The following is a 22,654-nucleotide window of genomic DNA, read 5'->3' on the forward strand; positions in this document are numbered from 1 at the left end:
AGGTGTGGGCAGTGGTTCTAATAAACCAGCCGGCGCCTGCCTCTCCCCCTTGGCTCTTTGGCATTGTTCACACCCTCTCACATACTCCCGCACATCTTCCCTGACCTTGGGCCACCAAAATTCCCTGGTAACCAGCCACATGGTTTTGTGTTGCCCAAAGTGCCCTGCTGTGGGGCTATCGTGCAGCTGCTTGAGTACTTTCTCCCTCAATTCCCCTTCAGGTATATATAACGCTCCCTTATAATACAATGCCCCATTTCTCTCCTCAAAACCACCGGGTTTGTCTTCCTCCCCTCTGAGATCCCTGAGTTTCCCCTGGGCGTATGCATCCTGCACCGTACCCTCTACCAATTCCCTTTGCCCCACCAAAGTCGCCCCACACACCCAGCGGTCCTCTGGAATGATATGGGTTTCTTCGGGTGCTCCCTCCCCCTCCAAATATTCAGGTTTGCGTGAGAGAGCGTCCGCCCTAACATTCTCTGGGCCTGGCACATAACAAATCTCAAAGTTAAATTTGGAGAACTCTTGGGCCCATCTCAACTGCCTTTGGTTGAGCACTCGCGCCGTTCTCCAGTACTCTAGATTTTTATGGTCCGTGCACACTTGCACTTTATGTTGTGCACCAACTAGCAGATGCCTCCATCTCCGGAACGCCTCATGAATAGCAAGCAGTTCTCGGTCGTACACCGTGTAGTTCCTCTCGGATTTGTTCAGCTTCCGCGAGAAGAAGGCACACGGACGCCACTCCGACTCCTCCTTCCCCGGCTGCAGAAGAAGCACCGCCCCTAAGGCTCTGTCAGATGCGTCTGTTTCAACCCTTAGCTTCTTTCGTAAATCCACATGCAGAAGTTGTTCTTCAGAGGCGAAGGCCCTTTTCAGTTCCTCAAACGCTCGCTCCGCCTCCGCCGTCCATACAAACTTCTTCTTACTGCTGAGACAGTCAGTGATGGGCGCCGTCAGATGGGCGAAGTTGCGGATGAACTTACGATAAAAGTTTCCAAACCCTAGGAACCTCTGCACATCCTTCTTGGTTTTGGGTGTTTTCCATTCCAGCACTGCCTGTACCTTGCCGGGATCCATGGCCAATCCCTTGTCTGACAGGCGGTACCCCAGGAATTCCACCTCCTTGGTATGGAACCGACACTTCTCCAGTTTGACCCACAGCCTGTTGGCTTGCAGTCTGCTCAACACTTCTCTGACGTCTCTCACATGTTGCTCCTCATTCTCAGAATACACCAACACATCATCTAGAAAGGCAACGCAATTCTTGTAGAGCAAAGGGCCCAGCACGTGGTTCATAAAAGATTGAAAACACGCGGAGCCTGCTTGTAATCCAAATGGCATAACGAGGTATTCAAACGCCCCCAAAGGGGTAAACATGGTGGTTTTCCATTCATCCCCTTTCCTTATGCGTATCAGGTTGTACGCCCCCCTTAGATCCAGCTTTGTGAAAATCTTTCCCTTCCTCACCATGGTCAAAATATCATCAATTCTGGGCATAGGGAACGCCACCGGTTCAGTCACTGCATTCAGCCGCCTAAAATCACATACAAGTCTCGGCTTGTCCGCATTTTTTTTGTCCACAAAGAACACTGGGCTCCCCCCTGCTGCTTTGGACTCTCTGATGAAGCCTCTCTTCAGGTTCTTGTCAATGAACCCTCGCAACTCCTGCATTTCCCTGTCTGACATGGCATACAACTTGCCCACGGGAAGCTGTGCTCCAGGGAGTAAATTGATCTGACAATCAAAGGGTCTATGAGGTGGTAGTTGGTCAGCTTCCTTCTCGCTGAACACGTCGCTGAGATCTGCATACTGTGGTGGTACCTTCACCTTCCCCATTACTTCAGTCCCTGCTAGGGTGGCTTGGGCCCCTACTGAACCCTCCTCCCCTTTGCAGTGTTCTAGGCAATGTGCTGAACCAAAGGACACCACTCTTTGATGCCAGCCAACCAGCGGATCATGTAGAGCTAGCCAGCTCATTCCCAAAATAATGGGAGCGCCTCCCAGGGTGGCCACATTAAACGCTATCAGTTCTGTGTGCCTTGCCACCCTCATTATCATTGGGACAGTCTGCAAGCGGACTCCTCCTCCCAACAACTCCCTGCCATCAATCGTGGTCACCTGCAGGGGGTTGCTTAAAGGGATGGTCTGTATCTGGTGTTCAGCAGCAAACTCCTTGCTCATAAAATTGCAGGAGCTGCCTGAGTCCAATAGCGCCTTTATTTTTAGGGGGTGCCCATTCTGCAGCTCTAGCGACACTTCAATCACTAGAGCAGGTCGAGGAGCTTCTGGCACGGGCACTTTCACTGCTCTTTGGCCTGGCTGCAGTGCCCCAATTGTGGCAACCAGGCGTTGGCTTTTACCTGCTCCGCTCCCCCTTCTTCTCCCTCCTCAACAGCTCCCACCATCCCTTGCCATTCCTTCCTCTGGGGGCAGACTCTGGCAAAGTGGCCTGGCTGTTGGCAGAGATAGCATTTCCGGGGGCCCTTTCCCTCCTTCTTAGCTCCCTCGCTGGTTTTTGAAAATGCGCGCGCGCGCGCTGTTCCGATTTCCATCGGCTCTGCCGGCGGGAAAGCTGGCTCAGGAATGTCTGGAATGCGGAACTCCTTCCAACGTTCCCCTCTCCCTTCCCGCCTCTCCAAGGCTCTTGCCTCCTGCCGCGCTCCTATGGTCAGCGCAGATTTGGTCAGCTGATCCATAGACTCCGCCCTGGGGCTCCGTGCCAGCTCGTCTTTCACCCCCGAAGAAAGACCTTCTTCAAATAGCATTTGAACGGGTGCCGCCGATAAATCCCAACTCAGTCTGTGAATCAGCATGGTAAACTCAGTCCAATATTCACGGACAGATCGACTCCCCTGCTTACAAGCCATTAGCTGTCTGCGCACCACCCCTTCCTCAATATCGCTGGAAAACATGATATCCATTGCACGAAAGAACTTCATTGTGTCCTTTAGTATGTCATTGTGCGTTGCCATTAGGGGTCGAACCCAGTCTCTAGCCCCTTTCTCAAGATGCCCAATTACAAAAGCAACTCGCGATTCCTCATCAGGGAACTCATCGAACTGCACATTAAGGGCATATTGCATCTCTGTCCTAAAAGCATGGTAGTCCTTGGGGTCCCCCCCAAATTTCTGCACCAATCCTGGTACCTTTCTGGGGAATTGAGTGGCTCTCCCCTTCTTGTCTGCATCCTGAGCCCTTCTCTCCTCCAGCCTCGCCGTCTGCAGGGCCAGTTGAACCTCCAACGCTCGGTATCTATCTTCCAAGCTTGGACCAGCTCCAGCCCCTGCTCCTCCGGTTCCGGTTGGTTCGCTCATGATGCCTTCTCTTGCACAGGCAGCGTACAAAGACTGTCGGACTGCTGTGAGGGTTTGATTAGCTGCTTGTGCGTGAAAACGTGCTCCCTCAGAGTTTGTGCGCCCCCACAAACCTCCGTGTGTGACGGAGCTCCTCAGACATGTCTGCTCTAGTCACTAGTAGAGTCCGACAGTGGCTGTCTGCGGAAGCGTTTCCAGCAAAGAAGTTCCTTAACGGAAACGCGTCTCCTGGACTCACGGCGTGACAGTTTCCTGCGAGGTATGGGTCTCCCTATGGGAGACTCCGATACCTCCCCACTGTTCTCGCTGGAAGCCTCCCTGAGCCCTCCCTCCTGCTCGCATTCCCTCAGAGACCCACTCCTCCCCCTGCTGGTCCCTGCTTCAGCAGTTGAGTCTCTTTCATCCTGCCTGAGTCCCTCCACCACCTGATGCTCTGATGGCAGTTCCCTGACAATACGCTTCAGGTTACAGACGCTTCAGGTTACAGACTCCGCTAACCCAGAAATATTACCTCGGGTTAAGAACTTTGCTTCAGGATGAGAACAGAAATTGGGCAGCAGCGGCGCAGCGGCAACGGAAGGCCCCATTGGCTAAAGTGGTGCTTCAGGTTAAGAACAGTTTCAGGTTAAGAACAGACCTCCAGAACAAATTAAGTTCTTAACCCGAGGTACCACTGTATCATCATCATCATCATCATCATCATCATTATTATTATTATTATTATTATTATTATTTTATTATTATTATTATTTCCTGTGCCACAAATGACTAATGAATGGGCAGTAAACATTTTTGTCGGCTAGTAATGCCTGTGTAAGCTTGCAATCCTGTATGCATGTGTAAATGTTGGCCTTCTCTTCTTCCCAGAAAGGCAGAGCCGCTGTCTGTTTAAAAAGCGGTCTCTGGAACCTTTTGCCAGCTGCACTCTGGCAGCCCCATCGCTGCTAAGGGTTTGGAAAGCCCCAGAGACTCTGTTCTTTCCCCCCTGACTACTTTTTATTAAAGCTGTATTCTGCAGATTTTTGTTGTGTTTTGCGTTTTTGGGGTGTGTGGGCTGTTCATTGGCCTTTTTCTATAGGCTTTTAATGAATTTATTGCTGGGGTGTATTGTATTTTAGTTGCGAGCTGCCTTGGGCGGGTTAGTATCCTTATCCCCTGAAAGCTGGCATAAGAATAAAAAAAATTAAAGGAGGTTTTGTCAAGCATTCCTCCCAGCATTCCCAATCACTGTCCACTTACTTGGCTGTGGGGCAAAGCACACCTGTTAGATGTTATCCTACTTCAGAGCTCTGCAGGCATAAGCAACTCTGCCCTTTATGGAAAAATGTCACTCTGCCAAAGGAAGCAAGGCTACACCTGTTGCGGTCACTTCCTATTGTCCAAAGAGGGCCTATTTATATCCTTGGTGTGCTGGAGAGGGGAAAGGGTGTGGGGGGGACGCACAGAAAGACCCAGTTGTAGCATGCCTGCCTCTCCCTCTGTCCCTCTCTCAATTTCAGGCTTGCAAAATGATTCCTGCAACAAGATTTCTGGCAGAGAAGTGTGCATTGATGTTGGAACAAACTCGCTGCCTCCAAGACCTCTTCTAGATGAGACCGGCTTTGGTTATTGGGGTTGAACAGGCTGTGGCCAACCATTTCCCTCTCTCTCGCCCCCCAACACACTCCGGTTCCCCTTTTCAGGCTGGGACAGTTTAGCCAACAATGTCTTTGTAGTTATTTGTCCTGGTCTTTAGCGCTGGCATGCAGCCTAAGCGAAATGTACCGCAGTGTTGCTCAAACAGGGCTTTGCTGCTGCTAGACAACCGGGGGGGGGGGGGGATCTGTAACCTTTCATTCTCTTTCTCTTGGATCCCACACCTACAGACACGACATTTCAGCCACGTATCTGCAGTGTGGCAGGTGGTGGTCGGGTGCAAGTATTTCCCTCGGACTTTCTCCGCACGATCTCTCGTTCCTTGTTTCCCAGCACTTTTCTTCCATGACCTTTTCCTCCTCAGCTTTCTACGGGAGCTTAGGAAGAAGCCTCCTTATGCAGAGTGAGGCCATTGGGCCATTTAGCTGTGCAGTTGTGTTTGGAGCACACGTGAAGCCAGACCGTGTCTTGGCATTTACCGAGGTAAAGGTAAAGGGACCCCTGACCATTAGGTCCAGTCGTGGCAGACTCTGGGGTTGCGGCGCTCATCTCGCTTTATTGGCCGAGGGAGCTGGCGTACAGCTTCCGGGTCATGTGGCCAGCATGACTAATCTGCTTCTGGCGAACCAGAGCAGCGCACAGAAATGCCGTTTACCTTCCCGCCGGAGCGGTACCTATTTATCTACTTGCACTTTGACGTGCTTTCGAACTGCTAGGTGGGCAGGAGCAGTGACCGAGCAACGGGAGCTCACCCCGTTGCGGGGATTCGAACTGCCGACCTTCTGATCGCAAGTCCTAGGCTCTGTGGTTTAACCCACAGCAATTGCCTTGCCCCAGGATTTTTAGGTCAACGCAGTAGCTTGGAATGGTTGTTTGTTCATTCCAGGGGTCGGAAACCTTTTTTCAGCCGTGGGCCGGTCCACCGTCCCTCAGACCATGTGGGGGGCTGGACTAGATTTTGGAAGAAAAAAAAATTAACGAATTCCTGTGCCCACAAATAACCCAGAGATGCATTTTAAATCAAAGCACACATTCTACTCATGTAAAAACACCAGGCAGGCCCCACAAATAACCCAGAGATGCATTTTAAATAAAAGGACACATTCTACTCATGTAAAAACAAACTGTCCGTGGGCCGGATTGAGAAGGCAGATTGAGAAGCCTTAGATTGCCTACCCCTGATTCATTCATTCATTCCATTTATGGCTCACCACCCATAAAATATCTCAAAGCAATTTCACAATAAAAGCATCAGCAATGAAAAAAATATCACAGCATTTAATATATAAAAAAAATTCTGTGTTGGCATCTGTCTGTCTCTGGAAACAATGGAGGATTGCGCCTTTGGAGGTGACGTAAAACTGTTAGAAGGTCGCAGCACCTGCTGCGGCTGTAGAGTCCGATATGGGAGAGACATGTTCTGTTGCAGCTGAGGGCGTCCGGTGCTGCTGCTGCAGATGCACCATAGTGTTTCTTCTCTCTGTGCTCCTCCCAGCGGTAATTCCTCCTCTGGTCACTCCTGTGGATGCAGAACCTGTCTGTCTGTCTCCAGGTGCTGTGGTCGTCTGTAAGGGATTCCCACAGGGTGGGGTTGATGTTGCCAGCCTTCATACATCACGTTCGCAGACATCTTTGTAAAGCAGAGTCGGTCTGCCAACGTGCCTGGTACCAGAAGCCAACTTCCCATAGAGCGCGTCTTTGGATGCTAACGTCCAATATAAAAATAATTTTTAGAAGGTGTGGTCAAGGAGCAGACACCTTAACTGTGATCCTAAGTTCAGATGATCCGCTGTGTTAGGTGTTGGCTTAGCTCTCCTCCCGCTCTGACCTATTAAGCCTGGAGAAAAGCCTAGTTGGTACAAGCTATTCCCTCCTTGGGTGCCAACCTGCTTGCATGGTCATGGCAAACTCAGTGGTGGAGAGCAGGCAGGGGCGGAGCTGGTGTGCGTCCTGGGGGTGTGGTGTGCGCCCTGGGGGCGTGGCATGACACCTGTGGGGGCGTGGCACCTAGAGCGGGCAGGGGGGCAGCTGCGATGGCACCCCACTGGGATCGCGCTGCCGGGGGTGGTGCGCTCCCCCTGCACTCCTCTTTCTCCGCCGGTGGGTAAACTCCATTCTGGCTTACCATGATGTGTGAACCAAGCCAGTATTGCCTACACTGACTGTAGGCCTTTCCCAGACCTAAATGCCATTCCTCCACCAACCTTTTTTTCCCTTTCCTTAAAAAAATAAATAAATCTGAAGTTTAGCAATGATTTGCAAACTGTGCAAAACCACTTGGTTTCCATACACTCGTCCTAAGCTCTGTGTGGAGATTTCCTTTGTAAAACAGGGATTTCTGACCTGCCCAGCGTTGGTTATCTCATCGCACCCCTCAACCCCCAGGCCAAAGCGGCTGTTGTTGTTGTTGCTGCTTCCTTCGTTTGTAATAGCCTGAGAACACGTATTCACGTATTTCTAGAAGTTTTGCTTCCTTCTGAAAATCCAGTCCAACTCGCTTGTTCTGACCTTCATTTAAAACTAGTCGTTGTCGTTCGTTTCCTAACCTTGTAGATCAGGGGTGAGGAGCGTTTTGTTATATGGTTGGGTCAGCCTTTGCGAAATCAGCCGCTTTGCCTGCTTATCTATTGCGCATGACAGCCTCTTGTGGAAGAGGAGCTTGCTATCACTCCAGCACAGCCTCACAGTCAATCACAATGTGGTCTGTGATTGTTTCTTTAGACTGCACATCCTGGGATGCTCCCTCTTCATTTATTACCGTATTTTTTGCTCTATAAGACTCACTTTTTCCCTCCTAAAAAGTAAGGGGAAATGTGTGTGCGTCTTATGGAGCGAATGCAGGCTGTGCAGCTATCACAGAAGCCGGAACAGCAAGAGGGATTGCTGCTTTCACTGCGCAGCGATCCCTCTTGCTGTTCTGCCTTCTGAGATTCAGAATATTTTTTTTTTCTTGTTTTCCTCCTCCAAAAACTAGGTGCGTCTTGTGGTCTGGTGCGTCTTATAGAGCGAAAAATACGGTAATTCATTTATATAAACTCCATTTAATTCCCACTTTTCTCCACGTTGCATTCAGGGTGGCTGGCAAGGGTAAGGGTTCGGAGGAAGTAATGATTCTGAACACCAGTTGCTGGAAATTGCAGGAGGGGAGAGTTGCTCTGGGTTTCCCAATGGAGCTTCTGGTTGACCACTGTGAGAACAGGATGCTGGACTAACTAGATGGACCACTAGGCTGGATCCACCAGGCTCTTATGTTCTTAATGGTGTGTGGACAGCCCAGTATAAATCTACCACCATGACAATACTAAATCACCAATGACATGTTGCAGAATTTGTTTTATTTTATTAAATTAGTATTCTGCCCTATACCTGTAGCTCTCAGGGTGGTTCAGAACATAAAATTGCAATATTAAAAAACCCAGAAAATGCATAATAAAAACAAAAACAACCCAATAATCCCCCCCTTCCATGAAATACAGTGGTGCCCCGCAAGACAAATGCCTTGCAAGATGGAAAACTCGCTAGACGAAAGAGTTTTCCGTTTTGGAGGTGCTTCGCAAAACAAATTTCCTATGGGCTTGCTTCGCAAGACGACAATGTCTTGCGAGTTCCTGCTGGGTTCCCCCCCCCTTTTTCTAAGCCGCTAAGCTGCTTATCAGCTGATCCGATCAGCAGATGAGCCGCTAAAAGCCGCTAATAGCGCTAATAGAATCCGCTAATCCTTCAATGGGCTTGCTTCGCAAGACGAAAAAACCGCTAGACGAAGAGAATCACAGAACGGATTCTTTTCGTCTTGCGAGGCACCACTGTATTTTAAAAGGGCATTGGATGTCCATCAGCCAAAGGCTAGGTTAAAGAGGAACATTTTTGCCTGGTGCCTAACGAAGGCACCAGTCTAACTTCCCTGGGGACTCATTGCAGAAAAGACTTGTTCTCGTGTTGCAGGAGAGCCGCAGAAGATGACCTCAGGGTCCAAATGGGTTCATATGGAGGTGTTATGGTCCTAAGCCATTTAAAGCTTTATAGGACAAAACAAGCACTTTGAATTGGGCCCGGAAACGAATTGGTAGCCAGTGCAGTCGGACTAGGATCAGTGTAATGTGCTCAAACCATCTTGTCCCCGTGAGCAACCTGGCCGCTGAATTCTGCACTAGCTGAAGTTTTCAAGCCATCTTCAGAATGCACCCACGAAAAAGCTCCCATTTCGAAGGGCCCTAAAGAGCAGGCAACAAATGCAAGAACCCTCAGCAGCAACTATGTGAGGCTGAAGTGGCATTTCCCCACCCCCCCTTTCTTTCTTTCTTTTTAAAAAATAAATAGAGCACCAGTTTCTGCATTCAGCTGTTTTCTCTCTTTCAGCTGTGAAAGCTGCGTGGAGCTGCTGTTTGTCCGAGGGGCTGGGAACTGCCAGGAGTGCAACACCCCTTTGCGGAAGAGCAACTTCAGAGTGCAGCTGTTTGAGGACCCAGCTGTTGACAAGGAGGTGGAAATCCGGAAGAAGGTGTTGAAAATGTTAGTGTCACAAAGCCCCAAATAAGGGAGGCCGTCTCCATTGCCCCGCCGGTCAAGGCCAGATTCCCTTTGGTTGTGGTTGTGGAAGGGTCTCTGTTTAAACTGTTTGCCGAGTTGATCTCCAGAGATACAAACCGAATATAAGAAAGGCATCTTTCGGTGGAGACAGACCAAATGGAGATTTTGATGGTTGCCAGTGATCTCATCACCTGCTTGTTTTAGAGAACATAGTTAAATTGCACTTATGGTTGATGACTGCATACAATGACCCTCTCAGTTCTTTAAACGGGGCTGAGAACTTTTACCCCATAGGTTGGAAGATTTAAAAGCTGGATTGTTAACATTCAAACTTAGAGGAACCCCTAATGTCAATAATTAATTTACAGATATTTGTGTTTTAACAAGTGCTTATGAAACAGCTTTTTAAAAATATAATAGACATCAGTTCTAACTGCATGGTTGGTCCTCCAGATGTTTGAGGTTACAATTCCCACCAGCTGGCAGCAGTCCAGAACATCTGGCAAAGGCTTCCCTAAGCTTATCTTACACTCAAAGTCACAGTTGTCTTAGTGGTGCCATACTGCCCTTCGGATCTCGATCCTTGCTGTGCTTTGTGGTCTTTCAGGAAAAATATTTTCCCTAGCTTCTAAACCGGCTGTGTTCTGTCTCTACAGTCAGTGGCACTTTATTTCTGAATTCCAGCTACTGGGAATCACAGGTAGGGAGAGTTCTCTCGCACTTGGGTCCTGCTTGCAGGCTTCCCATGTGTCTCGCATGTGACTGGCCACTGCGAGAACAGGATGCTGGACCGACTGGGCCTTTGGCCTGATCCTGATCCTGAAGTTGCTCAAGAGCTCAGTTCAAATGTGCCCAGGGCGCTTGGACCCTCAGGAAGAACGGTGAAGCATCAGGCGTCGTCATCTTGGCACGATTGCATGCAAGCATAATGCTGATTTCATTTCATCTTCTCTCACAGATACAACAAAAGAGAGGATGACTTCCGCAGTCTAACGGAGTATAATGATTTCCTAGAAGAAGTTGAAGAAATTGGTAAGTCCTAATGCTTGCATATTTGATGCATGGTGTGCTTTCGTCTCTCGCAGGCCCTGCAGAATATTAAAGCGGAATCTCTTCTGTCGGGTCTCTATCTTGGTACCCAATAGTTATCTAATTACTATCTCCTTACGTTTTTAATCGGGAACTCTTCAACTGGAGCGCCGTGTCTTGTCTCAAGCTGTCAGGGTTGCAGGGAGTGAGTGCGAGATGCAGGGAGCAAATTCACCCAAAGAAAGCGCTTTGTCAAGGCGCTAGGGATGCTGAAGAAACAGAGAGGGGAGATCAAATAAAAAAGAAAGGGGGATTGTGCTTCCATTGGCTTTGTTTACTGTGACACAAGCCATATGGCCCCTTTTTCATCCTCTCACTTCTTCAAGTACAGTAGCTTGGAGCACTTTGAAGCGTTTGACCTTGCATACCACTTTGGGAACGGGTATTTTATGGTGCTAATGTAAAGCGAGGGAGGCTTAAGAGCAGGGCCGGATCTCTCTCTCTCTCTCTCTCTCTCTCTCTCTCTCTCTCTCTCTCTGCTTGGATTTCAGGTCTACAGATGCCATTGCCCGAGGGCTCTCTAGCTTTGGTGGGGAGCTCTTACTTTTTTTTGGGTAGGGCAAGAGAGTGGCAGATGAGTTGAATATGTTGGCAAGAGAAGAGAAATCAGCCACCCCAGAGGGTTGCCGGGCAGATTATTTGGGGAGGTGGTGGGCAAGTGAGGTGAAAGAGTTGGGTTATCAGAATGGTAGAGTTGGAAGGGACCCCAAGGATCAAATACTCCAACCCCCTGCATTGCAGGAACCTTTTGCCCAACTTGAACCAACAACCCTGAGATTAAGAGTCTCATGCTCTACCAGCTGAGCTATCCAAGGATATAGTTGCATAATGCAGGAGTGGGCAATAGTGCCTGCTTCCAGGTGGTGGAGCTCCCTTCTGAAGGAGGCTTGACTGATGTCCCCTCTGCTTTCCTTTCATCAGCAGGCAAATACTTTTTTTGTTTCGACAGGCCTTTGGCCACTAATTGGCTGTTGCGGAAGGGTATTTTAATAGTGGGTGTTATATATTTTATTCCCCTTTTGCTGTGCCTTTAAAGGTTTTTTTTTAATTCAGTGCTACATTTAGTATGGTAACTTTTTTATTTTTTTGTAATTGGGTTTTTTTATTTATTTGATGTATCTGTTTTTAATTTATGTTGTGAGCCTACATGTGTCCTGCATTGGGGAAATGTGGGGTTTAAAACAAACAAACAAGCCAACAAACAAACAAACTCAAAAACACCCAGGGTTTGAAATGAAATTTCCATTGCGCAGAAAATGAGAACAGACAGGAGTGTTCGTTATAATGCATTTATTTATTTATATAGAACCATCCATGTGTCTGGTGTGTTACTTTTGCTTTCTGTCCCTAGGTCAGTGATTTGGGTGCGTTGTTGTTGTTTTTTTAAATGTTGAATCGATTCCCCACCATACAGATTAGACTAATTTGCATAGGGTAATTTGCAACAGAAAATTGTCAGATTGCACTGGAATTTTTTTCCTGATGTCCCAGGGAATGAATTTATTTAGTTTGTTTATTCTAATGTTAAGAGCTATTCAATGGTGGAACAGAGAGAAAGTGCTGGACTCCTTCACTGGAGGTTTCTAAACAGCAGGTGGAGGGCCATCTGTTGGGAATTCTTTAGCGTGATTCCTCCATTGCAAGGGGGTTAGACTAGATGACCCTTGGGTCCCTTCCAGCTGTACAATTATATGATTCTACTTGTATTTTGTGGACTGCCAAACTTGTCCCTTGCTGTATTTATAATTGGCACCTGTTCATTGCTACTAATGAACTTACGAAATGGAAAATTTTCTATGGAAAAATAAAGCGGTGGAAAGTTTTCTGTCCCACATCTCTACCGAGTGTTAAAACCTTTTTGTTCCAAGGAGCATTAAAGGATTAGCTTTATTAAACTGTGTGTTTGCTTCATTGGCTTACCCTGGGTTGTGTCCCCCCCCCCCCCGCTTTTTATTATTATTTATTGGTTCATTGTACTTTTTTTGCTGTTTTCCTCTGCTTTTAATGGAAAGATTCAGAATAAAAATGTTCTAAAATAAAAAATATGCCTGGAGAAGATGTAGCCAGCTTTTCATTTAGTGGAAATTTCCCTAGTGGCTGAGAATATTGTACAATCGTGCCAGCCTTAATAGTGGTAGGAAACTATATCATTAAACTGGCCAGGGTGTCTTGGGCAAGTGACTGTGGGCATTGTTGTTGTTGTTGTTGTTGTTAAGTCGTGTCCGACTCTTCGTGACCCCCTGGACCAGAGCACGCCAGGCACTCCTGTCTTCCACTGCCTCCCGCAGTTTGGTCAAACTCATGCTCGTAGCTTCGAGAACACTGTCCAGCCATCTTGTCCTCTGTCGTCCCCTTCTACTTGTGCCCTCCATCTTTCCCAGCATCAGGGTCTTTTCCAGGGAGTCTTCTCTTCTCATAAGGTGACCAAAGTATTGGAGCCTCAGCTTCAGGATCTGTCCTTCCAGTGATACTAGTGCTGCCAGAGTAGTTATTGCCCATTATTGGAAGTAGGGCTCGTGACACCTCGTCCAACACCATTTCAACCATTTCAAAATGATGGAGCTGGCAATGTATTGTGAAGCACAGCCATCAAAACTCCAGGAGGCGATAGAGCTGCGAGTCCTCTGGCGGCTGGATGCCTGCCTTCCCTTTTGGCTACCTTTCCCCTCTGATGGCGGAACAGTCCCACTCCTAGCCTCAGTGCCTCCCTGTAACCGCGGAGTCTCTACTCGAGGCAGGAATCGTGGCTGGGTAGCTCCTTCCTTTTCCCTCTCTCTGTCTAGGGAGGAGGAGTAGGAGCTCGTGATAAGGTCTAACAACAAAATTTACAGGAATACAATCCAGTTGATAGCAAAAAGCCAATGCATCTTCAAAACTACCTTGACCCCAGCAACAGCCTCACCCCGGTGGCCTGTAAGTATCTTCATAGAATAGAATAGAATCATAGAATCCTAGAGTTGGAAGAGACCACAAGGGCCATCGAGTCCAACCCCCTGCCAAGCAGGAAACACCATCAGAGCACTCCTGACATATGGATGTCAAGCCTCTGCTTAAAGACCTCCAAAGAAGGAGACTCCACCACACTCCTTGGCAGCAAATTCCACTGTCGAACAGCTCTTACTGTCAGGAAGTTCTTCCTAATGTTTAGGTGGAATCTTCTTTCTTGTAGTTTGGATCCATTGCTCCGTGTCCGCTTCTCTGGAGCAGCAGAAAACAACCTTTCTCCCTCCTCTATGTGACATCCTTTTATATATTTGAACATGGCTATCATATCACCCCTTAACCTCCTCTTCTCCAGGCTAAACATGCCCAGCTCCCTTAGCCGTTCCTCATAAGGCATCGTTTCCAGGCCTTTGACCATTTTGGTTGCCCTCCTCTGGACACGTTCCAGTTTGTCAGTGTCCTTCTTGAACTGTGGTGTCCAGTTCTTGGACAACAGAAGCCGCCTTTGCAGCTGGAGTCAGTCCAAATCCTACCCTCCCGGCCCAGACAAAACAGGGGGCAGGTTTTGTAGGACTCACTGCCAATTGATGGGCTCCCAATTTTTGCCAGCCCCAGCCAGCATGGGCAGTGGTCAGCAACGCTGGAGTCCAGCAACGTCTAGAGGGCCACAGGTTCCCAGACCCTGTTTTTAGGGCCACATGGAGTCCTGTTGGTCCCTTGTGTCACCTGACAACTTGTGAGTCTGTAAGCTGTAGGTGCCTTGGATAGAAACCCAGTGGCTCCTTCTTCTGGCGAGGTGACACAGACAGTGAGGTTGCCTGGAACTGGGTGCCCAAGTCTTAAATTTGAGGCCTGGGCTGCAGTAGCAGGTGGAAAAACAGTGCAGCTCAGAAATATAGTAATGTAGGAAGTTGCCTTATACTGAATCAGACCACTGGCTTCTCCCCTTCTGCTTCGCCCTATCTTCTATCCATCCAATCATAACCATGACAATCTAGCTTAGTATTGTCCACACTGACTGGCAGCCACTCTCTAGAGTTTCAGGCGAGGTTCTCTCCTAGTCCTGCCTGGAGATGCAGGGCTTTAGCCGGATGTTCCACCACTGAGCTTGTGGCCCTGAGCTACGCCATAGTAGTTCACCTGCAGTTCTAGCATCACGCCGCTCCCCTCCTTTTTGGATAGGGGCTTGGAAAATGCTTCTTCCTTTCAATTCAGAGCATTTTTCTTTCTCCGCAGAAGAAAGTCTGGCTTTTCAGAAGTGGGATTGCTATTCAAAGAGCAGTAAACCTTTTGGGCTTCAGTAACAATGGGCTTTTTGTATTATATTTTGACAGATGTCTAAAGGCAGGCCAGTGTGTAAGCCCAGCCAATAAGAGATGGGCCAGGAGATAAAGAGCGGCTGCACACTAGTCTATTTTCCTTCTTGCTCTCCCAGCCCCTGTGGGCAGGTTCTTGTTTGGAAACGTACAGTATGCTTCTGTCTGAACGCAAAAGAGAGGCTTCTTTAAAATCCCTGCAAAACAGCCACCTGCTCATAAGAACGTAAGTGGAGCAACCCTGTAGTTGGATCAGGCCAGAGAGGCTCATTCAGCCCAGGTTCCTTCTCTCACAATGGCTAACAGGGTGCCTCTTCTGGGAAGCCCACTTACATATTGCGTGTGGGTACAATAGTCCAATCTCACTTATTGCACATGGGTGCAACAGTCCCATCTCACTTGTGAACCTCAGCGACAGGTATCCAAAGTTTTTCTGCAATATAACAAGGCTTGGCTTAGTATTTATTTCTTTAAAAATGCTTTTTGGGGCCCCAAATGCCACATTGGGGGACGCAGGTGGTGCTGATGGGTTAAACCACAGAGCCTAGGACTTGCCGATCAGAAGGTTGGCGGTTTGAATCCCCGCAATGGGGTGAGCTCCCGTTGCTCGGTCCCTGCTCCTGCCAACCTAGCAGTTTGAAATCATGTCAAAGTGCAAGTAGATAAATAGGTACCACTCCGGCGGGAAGGTAAACGGCGTTTACGTGCGCTGCTCTGGTTCACCAGAAGTGGCTTAGTAATGCTGGCCACATGACCCGGAAGCTGTCTGCGGACAAATGTCAGCTCCCTCGGCCAATAAAGCAAGATGAGCGCCGCAACCCCAGAGTCGGCCACGACTAGGCCTGATGGTCAGGGGTCCCTTTACCTTTACCTTTAATGCCACATTCCCTCTTGAGCAGCTGTCTGGTGGGCGGTGTCATGCTAACAGTGGGTTAGGGTTAGGGTGACACTTAACTGTTGTATACTAGGCTACATTCCAGAGGAATTCAGCCTCTGAGCTTGAGGTTCCCCAGACCTGATTTATGTCCCCCTCAAAAAAACCTGTGTAGAAATGGAGGCTGACAACGGATACGCCTAGCTTAGAAAAGAAAACATAAACCCCATTTGAAATAGGAAGAACCCAATTTTTTTAAAGTACCAATCATACACAAATGCTGGCAGTCTTATATCCCATTTCATACATAACCGCAAGTGTTGTCTGTCCGTTTCCAGCCAATGGCTCTGAATGCTAGCCAGTGGTATCCCGTGAACAATGAAACAGGAAAATCCCAAGCACCCTCTCCCTCGCCCCTCCATTAGTAGTAAGCTGCTGAGCTGTTGGCTGCCCAGCCCTTCCTTGACATCAGAGAAGCTAAGCCAGTGAGGTCAAGGGTGCCAGGGCAGCGAAGAATACACAGGTCACGAGACACATAGGGTCAATGTGGGAGGTTTGATGACCTGGCTTATGGTCTGTGGACAAGCTTGTTAAAAACCTGAATATGCCAGTTAGGAACTGAAGATGAAAGCTTGTCGTTGCCTTCCTATTTGCTAAAGAAAATAAGTGCAGTTCAAAAGGTTTGCTGCTCTGCTTAATGCAGATATCAAACGTTGCATTTGAATTTGTGTCGCGCATGCTCAAATCCTTTTGTGATTGCCTTTTTGTGAACAATTGTCTCGCAACCAGGATAAACTAGAAAATTAAATACATCTATATGTATAATCAGTGCTTTTTTTCTAAAAAAAATGTTTAGGGGCACTCTCATTTTCCTACTCATATTGAAATACTGCCCCTCAATGAGGCCAAACTTAGATTAGTAGCAGAAATTAAGATTTCTGATGATAGAAACTGAGTCTTAATTTTAAGGTGGGAATATATTTTTAGAAAACATTGTCCTTGAGTAAAAGTAATGCTTTGCTATGACTGCTGTTTAATATGCAGCTTTGCTTCTTTTCTTCACCCCTCTCTTCCCCACTGCTAATTTATAAAACGCTGATCTAGTGTTCAACCTGACCAACAACATTGATGTAGAAAATACAAGAAAGAAGATGGAGATGTATCAGAAGGAAAACAAGGAAGTCATTCAGAAAAATAAGATCAAACTGGTAAGTTGCCTAGAGTTGGTTTTTGTTTTGTTTTGTTTACAGTTCTTTGGATTATTTGCCAAAAGAAACAATGGCAATTTTTTAAATTAAAAAAAACCCCTAGTTCTGTCCAGTATACAAAATAGTAGGCTTGCTAGAGCAAAAAAGTCTTGGTCTGCTATAGACAGTTTTCTGAATGGGTAAAGTAGTGGCTTAAATAAAGCAAGCTAAGTTTGAACAAATTTCAGGCATGTTCTTTGGGCTGGAGAACAAAAACAAAAATTATATGCAGTGGGTTTTTAAAATTTTATATGCAGCATTCTGAGTCTGTCTCGTAATTAGAGCAAACACACAGGAAAGCTGTGCTGACACCCGTATTCAGAACGAGTAGGGAGACATCCGAGGGAGTTGTGCTTCGGTACCTGTTGCTGTTTTGCAAGTCTGAAGCTTAGAGTTTGGATTTGATATCCCGCTTTATCACTACCCGAAGGAGTCTCAAAGCGGCCAACAATCTCCTTTCCCTTCCTCCCCCACAACAAACACTCTGTGAGGTGAGTGGGGCTGAGAGACTTCAGAGAAGTGTGACTGGCCCAAGGTCTCCCAGCAGCTGCATGTGGAGGAGCGGGGAATCGAACCCAGTTCACCAGATTACGAGTCCACCGCTCTTAACCACTACACCACACACATCAATCTAAACATACTGAGAAAGGGGAGACAGCAATTCCCTGGCTGCTTTAGAGTATTTGAGACTCAGCTTAGTTCTGGTGTATTTTGTGTGTGTACATGACCTCTGTCACTTCAGCTTGAAAGTGGGTGATAGAGGGGACCCAGCGAATTCTACTCAAAAAATAATTTTAAAAATCCCTTTACATAGAAAACTATCATCTCAGGCTGGATTCTCCCCCCCCCCCCCCGGATATCCTAGCTTTCTATCTGGAGGAAAAGCTTTTTGCTTGTTCGTGTTGAGTTGCATTCCGTCATGTTACCCGCCCGGCAAGGTTGGTCTGAAGTGGTGCAGCCTAGGCGCAAGTTCACCACCTCTGGGGAACGAACCTTTGTGATGTTCCAAAACACGGCTCAGTCAAAGGTTTTCTCTTCCCGTGGTTTTTCTGCTGCGATGGTCCTTGCTGAGACACCCTTCTCTTTGGCTTCACCTCCCAAGGGCTCCCTGTTTTCTCTCTCTTAGTCTCGAGAGCAAGAGGAGCTGGAAGAGGCTCTGGAGGTTGAGCGGCAGGAAAGCGAGATCAGGCGGCTTCTTATACAAAAGGAGGAGCAAATGCAACAGATGATGAAGAGGAAGAACAAGCAGGACCTTCTCGATAAGCTGGTAGGTGATGCAGCACCCAGAAGAGCATCTCAATTACTTAATACGGAAATGGGCAGATTCTCTCTCTCTCTGTTTGTCTGGCTTATTCCTATATCATGCCACCAAAGACAAATAGCCCTTCTCCTCGGTTCCACTCCCAGAAAGATGATGTTCCCACACTTAGAGTGGCTGGGGAAACTCAGCTAGATGGGTGGGCTATAAATAAGTACATTATTATTATTATTGCCATGCTTTGTTCAGTCACTTTTTGATGGGACATCCACATAAATAATAATAAATAATAAAAATTTTATTTATATCCTGCCCTCCCCAGCCGAAGCCAGGCTCAGAGTGGCTAACAACAGTAAAAATAACACAGTTTACATAGAATTACAATCAATTAATTGAAATACATTCTAAAATCAGTTCATTCTAAAATCAATTCAGAGTCAAATTAATGGCAACCATTGGGCTAGAGTTCTATGAGGGTTATCGAAGGAGGGGGTCAGACTGTGCCTTGGCCAAAGGCCTGGTGGAACAGCTCTGTCTTGCAGGCCCTGCGGAAAGATGTCAAGTCCCGCAGGGCCCTAGTCTCTTGTGACAGAGCGTTCCATCAGATCAGGGCCACAACCAAAAAGGCCCTGGCTCTGGTTGAGGCCAGCCTAACCTCCCTGTGGCCCGGGACCTCCCAGATGTTTTTATTTGAAGACCGTAAGGTCCTTCGTGGGACATACCAGGAGAGGCGGTTCCGTAGGTACAAGGGTCCTAGGCCGTATAGGGGTTTAAAGGTTAAAACATGACAACCAAACTCCGATGATGATGATTCTGCATTTTCCCTGAGGATCTCCCTTTTCGCAGACTGCAGCAACTCTGATTTTTTTCCTTCTTCCCCAGAAGAATGGGTTGCACAGACCATAGCAGGATGTGCACACAACAAAACTGCAACACGCCAGATATTGTGGGAAGTTGATTGCAATTCCTTTTGCAGATTGCAATGGGAGAGCGGCAATTAGATTGCATTAGGAGCCACCCACCTGGCAGTGGCTCTTTTTGTCAGTTTGTACACACAGTTTGTCTTGGTGCGTACGCTTTGTATCCCACCCTTCCTCCCAAGGAATTCAGAGTGACGTGTGTCTCCTTGTGTTTTATTCCTCGCAGCAATCCTGCAATGTAGGTTAGGCAGAGTACAGAGGTTGCTCAGCAAGCCTCACCACCGATGGGGGTTTAAACCCCAGCCTTTCTGGTCCAAGTCCCATACGGTAACCAATTATCCCACACTGGCTCTGTGGGCTGGAGCAGGAGAATGACTGATTTATTCTGGAGACTGGCACTTTTTCTGTCTTTCGCCCCCTGCCATCAGAGTAGATATTCCGTCAGTCTGTCAGTTGTGTACAGGACTGGTCATCGGGCTGTGTCAGATCTCTTAAAAAACACACCTTGGCTACTCTATTGGCATCATGGCCCAACCTGAATTTTCATTTTGGTCACATGGGTTCCTCCATTGCACCCCATAATGTTCACTTCCCCCTTCTCCTCTCCTCTGGGTCTCTTGTTACGAGCCCACCAGCTGGATTTCACTTTCTTCCTGTCTTGCACCCCCTCCCCCCCAAAACCCAACAACACTTTTTATTGTTTTGCTTTAACAGTCCTATCCAATTGTTGATGTGTTTTTATTTCTGTTCTGCTTCCGTTCTTCCTTTGGGAAGGCTGAGCACCTGAACTTCTTATCTGACCCTGAGGGATAGCCACCGAAACGAGAAGGAGATTTAGTGTCAGGTGATTTAAGAGGTGGTTTTATTGAGCGGGCGGCTATACCCAGGGAGAACCTCGCTTGGGAGCAAGGGGGCATGTGGATTTCCCCCCCTTTTTTAAAGGGGAGTTATTGTATTTTTTAATTATTCCTAGGCCACGGGCCTAGATATTTCAGCATGCTCCCCTTCTTGGATGTTGACAGAAAAAGGAAATCCTGTGTGGCCTTTGACCTTGCAGGCAGCAGAACAGTATAATGTTTTAAAGACCTTGCAACCTGCTCAGAGTCTGGTAGCTTTCCCTCCTTCCCTTCTTCTTTTCTTAAGTCTATAGTCTCTGTCACTTCCCCCGTGTTATCCAAGTGGGTATTGAGCGTATGGATGCACTTAGAGCCCAAAGAGGTGGGTTAGAGGGCAAGGCAGGAACGCACTACATGCCTTATGCAGAGTCAGACCATTCATCCATTTGGCTTAGTTGTGTCTACACTGACTGGCAGCTGCTCTCCAGGTTTTCTTTTTCAACATTTTTGAAATTCATTTTCACTTTTAACATTTATCACCATACATAAATCACGATCATTTTGCAAAAAGGATTCTCAGAATCCTGGAACTTCCTTCCATGGTTTCCCCAGATCCTCTTTTCAAACTGCATTATATCATATTATCCATATTTTCTTAAAACTCAGTTTTTATCATAGTTCTCACTTCATTGCAAGTGTTTTCACAATCCTGCCAATGTTTTCAGTTGTTTCAAGTAACTTAGAAAATTTCCCCATTCTTTGTTAAACTTGTCGTATTGATCTCTGGTTTTCCCAGTCATTTTTGCCCAATTCAGCATAGTCCACCACCTTTATCTGCCATTCTTCTTTTGCAGGTTCATTGTCCTCCTTCCATCTTTGGGCAGGTAGCATCCGTGCAGCTGTTGTAGCATACATGAATAGTCTCTTCTGATCCTTAGGCTTTTCTGGGCCTAGAATTCCTAGTAAGAAAGCTTCAGGTTTTGAGGCAGGAGTCTTTCCCCAGTTTTGCTTGATGATGCCAGAGGTTACTATGGAACTATGGTCCTGTTCACTTGGCAGGGACTTTGGAAGTTGCCTTACCACTGGTCCATCTAGTTCAACATTGCCAACACTGGCTGGCAGCAGTTTTACAGGGTTTTGGGCAGGGGATATTATTCCCAGCCCTTCCTGGAGATGCCGGGATAGAACTTGGGACCTTCTGCATGCAAAGCAGGTGCTCTTACCACTAAGCTGCTGCATTTTCTGCTCATCTTCTAGGGAAGTATTGGGGAGGTCTAAGCAAACCTCTCTCTCCTCAAAACTGGCAGGTTTCATAGACTGTATATGCATTGTGCTAAGTACCCCTGGCAGCAGAGAGCAGCCTGGAAGTCTTAAGCCCACAGTTGTTTGGCCTAGGAATGCTGGCCTGACATTTTCTTCCTTACCGCCACCCCAAAAGAGTACAGTGGTGCCTCGCAAGACGAAATTAATTCCTTCCGCAAGTTTTTTCTTCTTGCGAGTTTTTCGTCTTGCGAAGCACGGTTTCCCATAGGAATGCATTGAAAATCAATCAATACGTTCCTATGGAGACCGTCCGGGGACAGAGGGGAAGCGCCGTGCGCCTTCCCCTCCGTCCCCGGACCTGTTTAAAGCAAGGGGCGGCGGGGAGAAGATCGCCTTCCACTCTGTCCCCGGAGATTGCAGGGCTGGAAACGGGGAGAAGCGATCTTCTCCCCGCCGCCCCTTGCTTCAAAAGAGGTCCGGGGACAGCGGGGAAGACGTGCTGCGCTTCCCCGCTATCCCCGGAGCTTGCGGGGCAAGCTTCGTTTTGCGAAGCAAGCCCATAGGGAAATGCGTCTTGCGAAGCGGCTAAGAAAACGAAAAACTCCTTCGTCTAGCAAGTTTTTCGTCTTCCGAGGCGTTCGTCTTGCGGGGCACCACTGTAGAAGGAATTGGACTCAAATGGTGTGATCACATACCTTTTGAGAGCCAAATCTCAAGCAATAGCATCCTTTAAGCTAGGAATAGCCAATGTGGGGCCCTCCAGACATTTTGGACTACAACTCCCATCATCATTGACCTTGCTGGCTGATGGGGGTTGTAGTACAGCCGCATCTCAATGGTATCGCATTGACCACCCCCACTTTTAGCTATGAAAGGCACTTTTCCTTTGCAGCTAAAAGAATCTGGGTGGGCTAAGGGGGAAGTTGCCTCTGAGCCTAGTCTCTCTCTCTCTCTTTGGGGTTCTTTTTCTTTTTTAAAGCTTAAAGGTCCCAAGAGAGGGTCTTGAAGGACAGACTTCCTCCCTGCACCCCCCGCCCCCCACCAATGAAACCTTCACAGATGCGTCCTTGTGTGTAAAATATTTCCAAAGCAGCCTCTGGTAAAAACGTAAAGCAGAGCAGGACATTCCAAAGCCTAACAACAAAGCTACTGAAATAATGCTTTTGAATGCTGTGTTATGGCAATAAGCAAAATCAAGCCAAACTCCGGGGCTGTCCGAAATCCGCAGCTGTTGAAGAAAACTGCAGCCGCACTGCTCACTAACTTCCCCTTCCTTTTGTAATGTCTGAGATAATTTTTCCCATAGCCTGGCTTCGGGAGTTTCTGCAGTTCCCCTACCCTACCCCCCCCCCCCAATATCATTGGTTGCAATTGACTGGACATGAGAGCCCAAGTAAATTCAACATGATGGAAAGTAAACAACCAATAT

At 47.6% G+C, this 22,654-nt stretch overlaps 1 protein-coding gene across 1 annotated transcript in view; it reads left to right on the forward strand.

Moving 5' to 3' along the window:
• The window catches only part of MNAT1 (MNAT1 component of CDK activating kinase), a 141,706-nt gene that overhangs the window by 32,790 nt on the left and 86,262 nt on the right, over nucleotides 1–22,654 (forward strand). Inside the window, exons 2-5 of the mRNA XM_081194089.1 lie at nucleotides 9,309–9,461; nucleotides 10,438–10,511; nucleotides 16,806–16,909; nucleotides 18,075–18,215. Of these exons, the coding sequence (XP_081050215.1) occupies nucleotides 9,309–9,461; nucleotides 10,438–10,511; nucleotides 16,806–16,909; nucleotides 18,075–18,215 (472 nt within the window). The remainder of the gene's footprint in view (nucleotides 1–9,308; nucleotides 9,462–10,437; nucleotides 10,512–16,805; nucleotides 16,910–18,074; nucleotides 18,216–22,654) is intronic.

The sequence above is a fragment of the Podarcis bocagei genome (genome assembly GCF_964188305.1).
Source record: "Podarcis bocagei genome assembly, chromosome: 1".
NCBI classification, from domain to species: domain Eukaryota; kingdom Metazoa; phylum Chordata; class Lepidosauria; order Squamata; family Lacertidae; genus Podarcis; species Podarcis bocagei.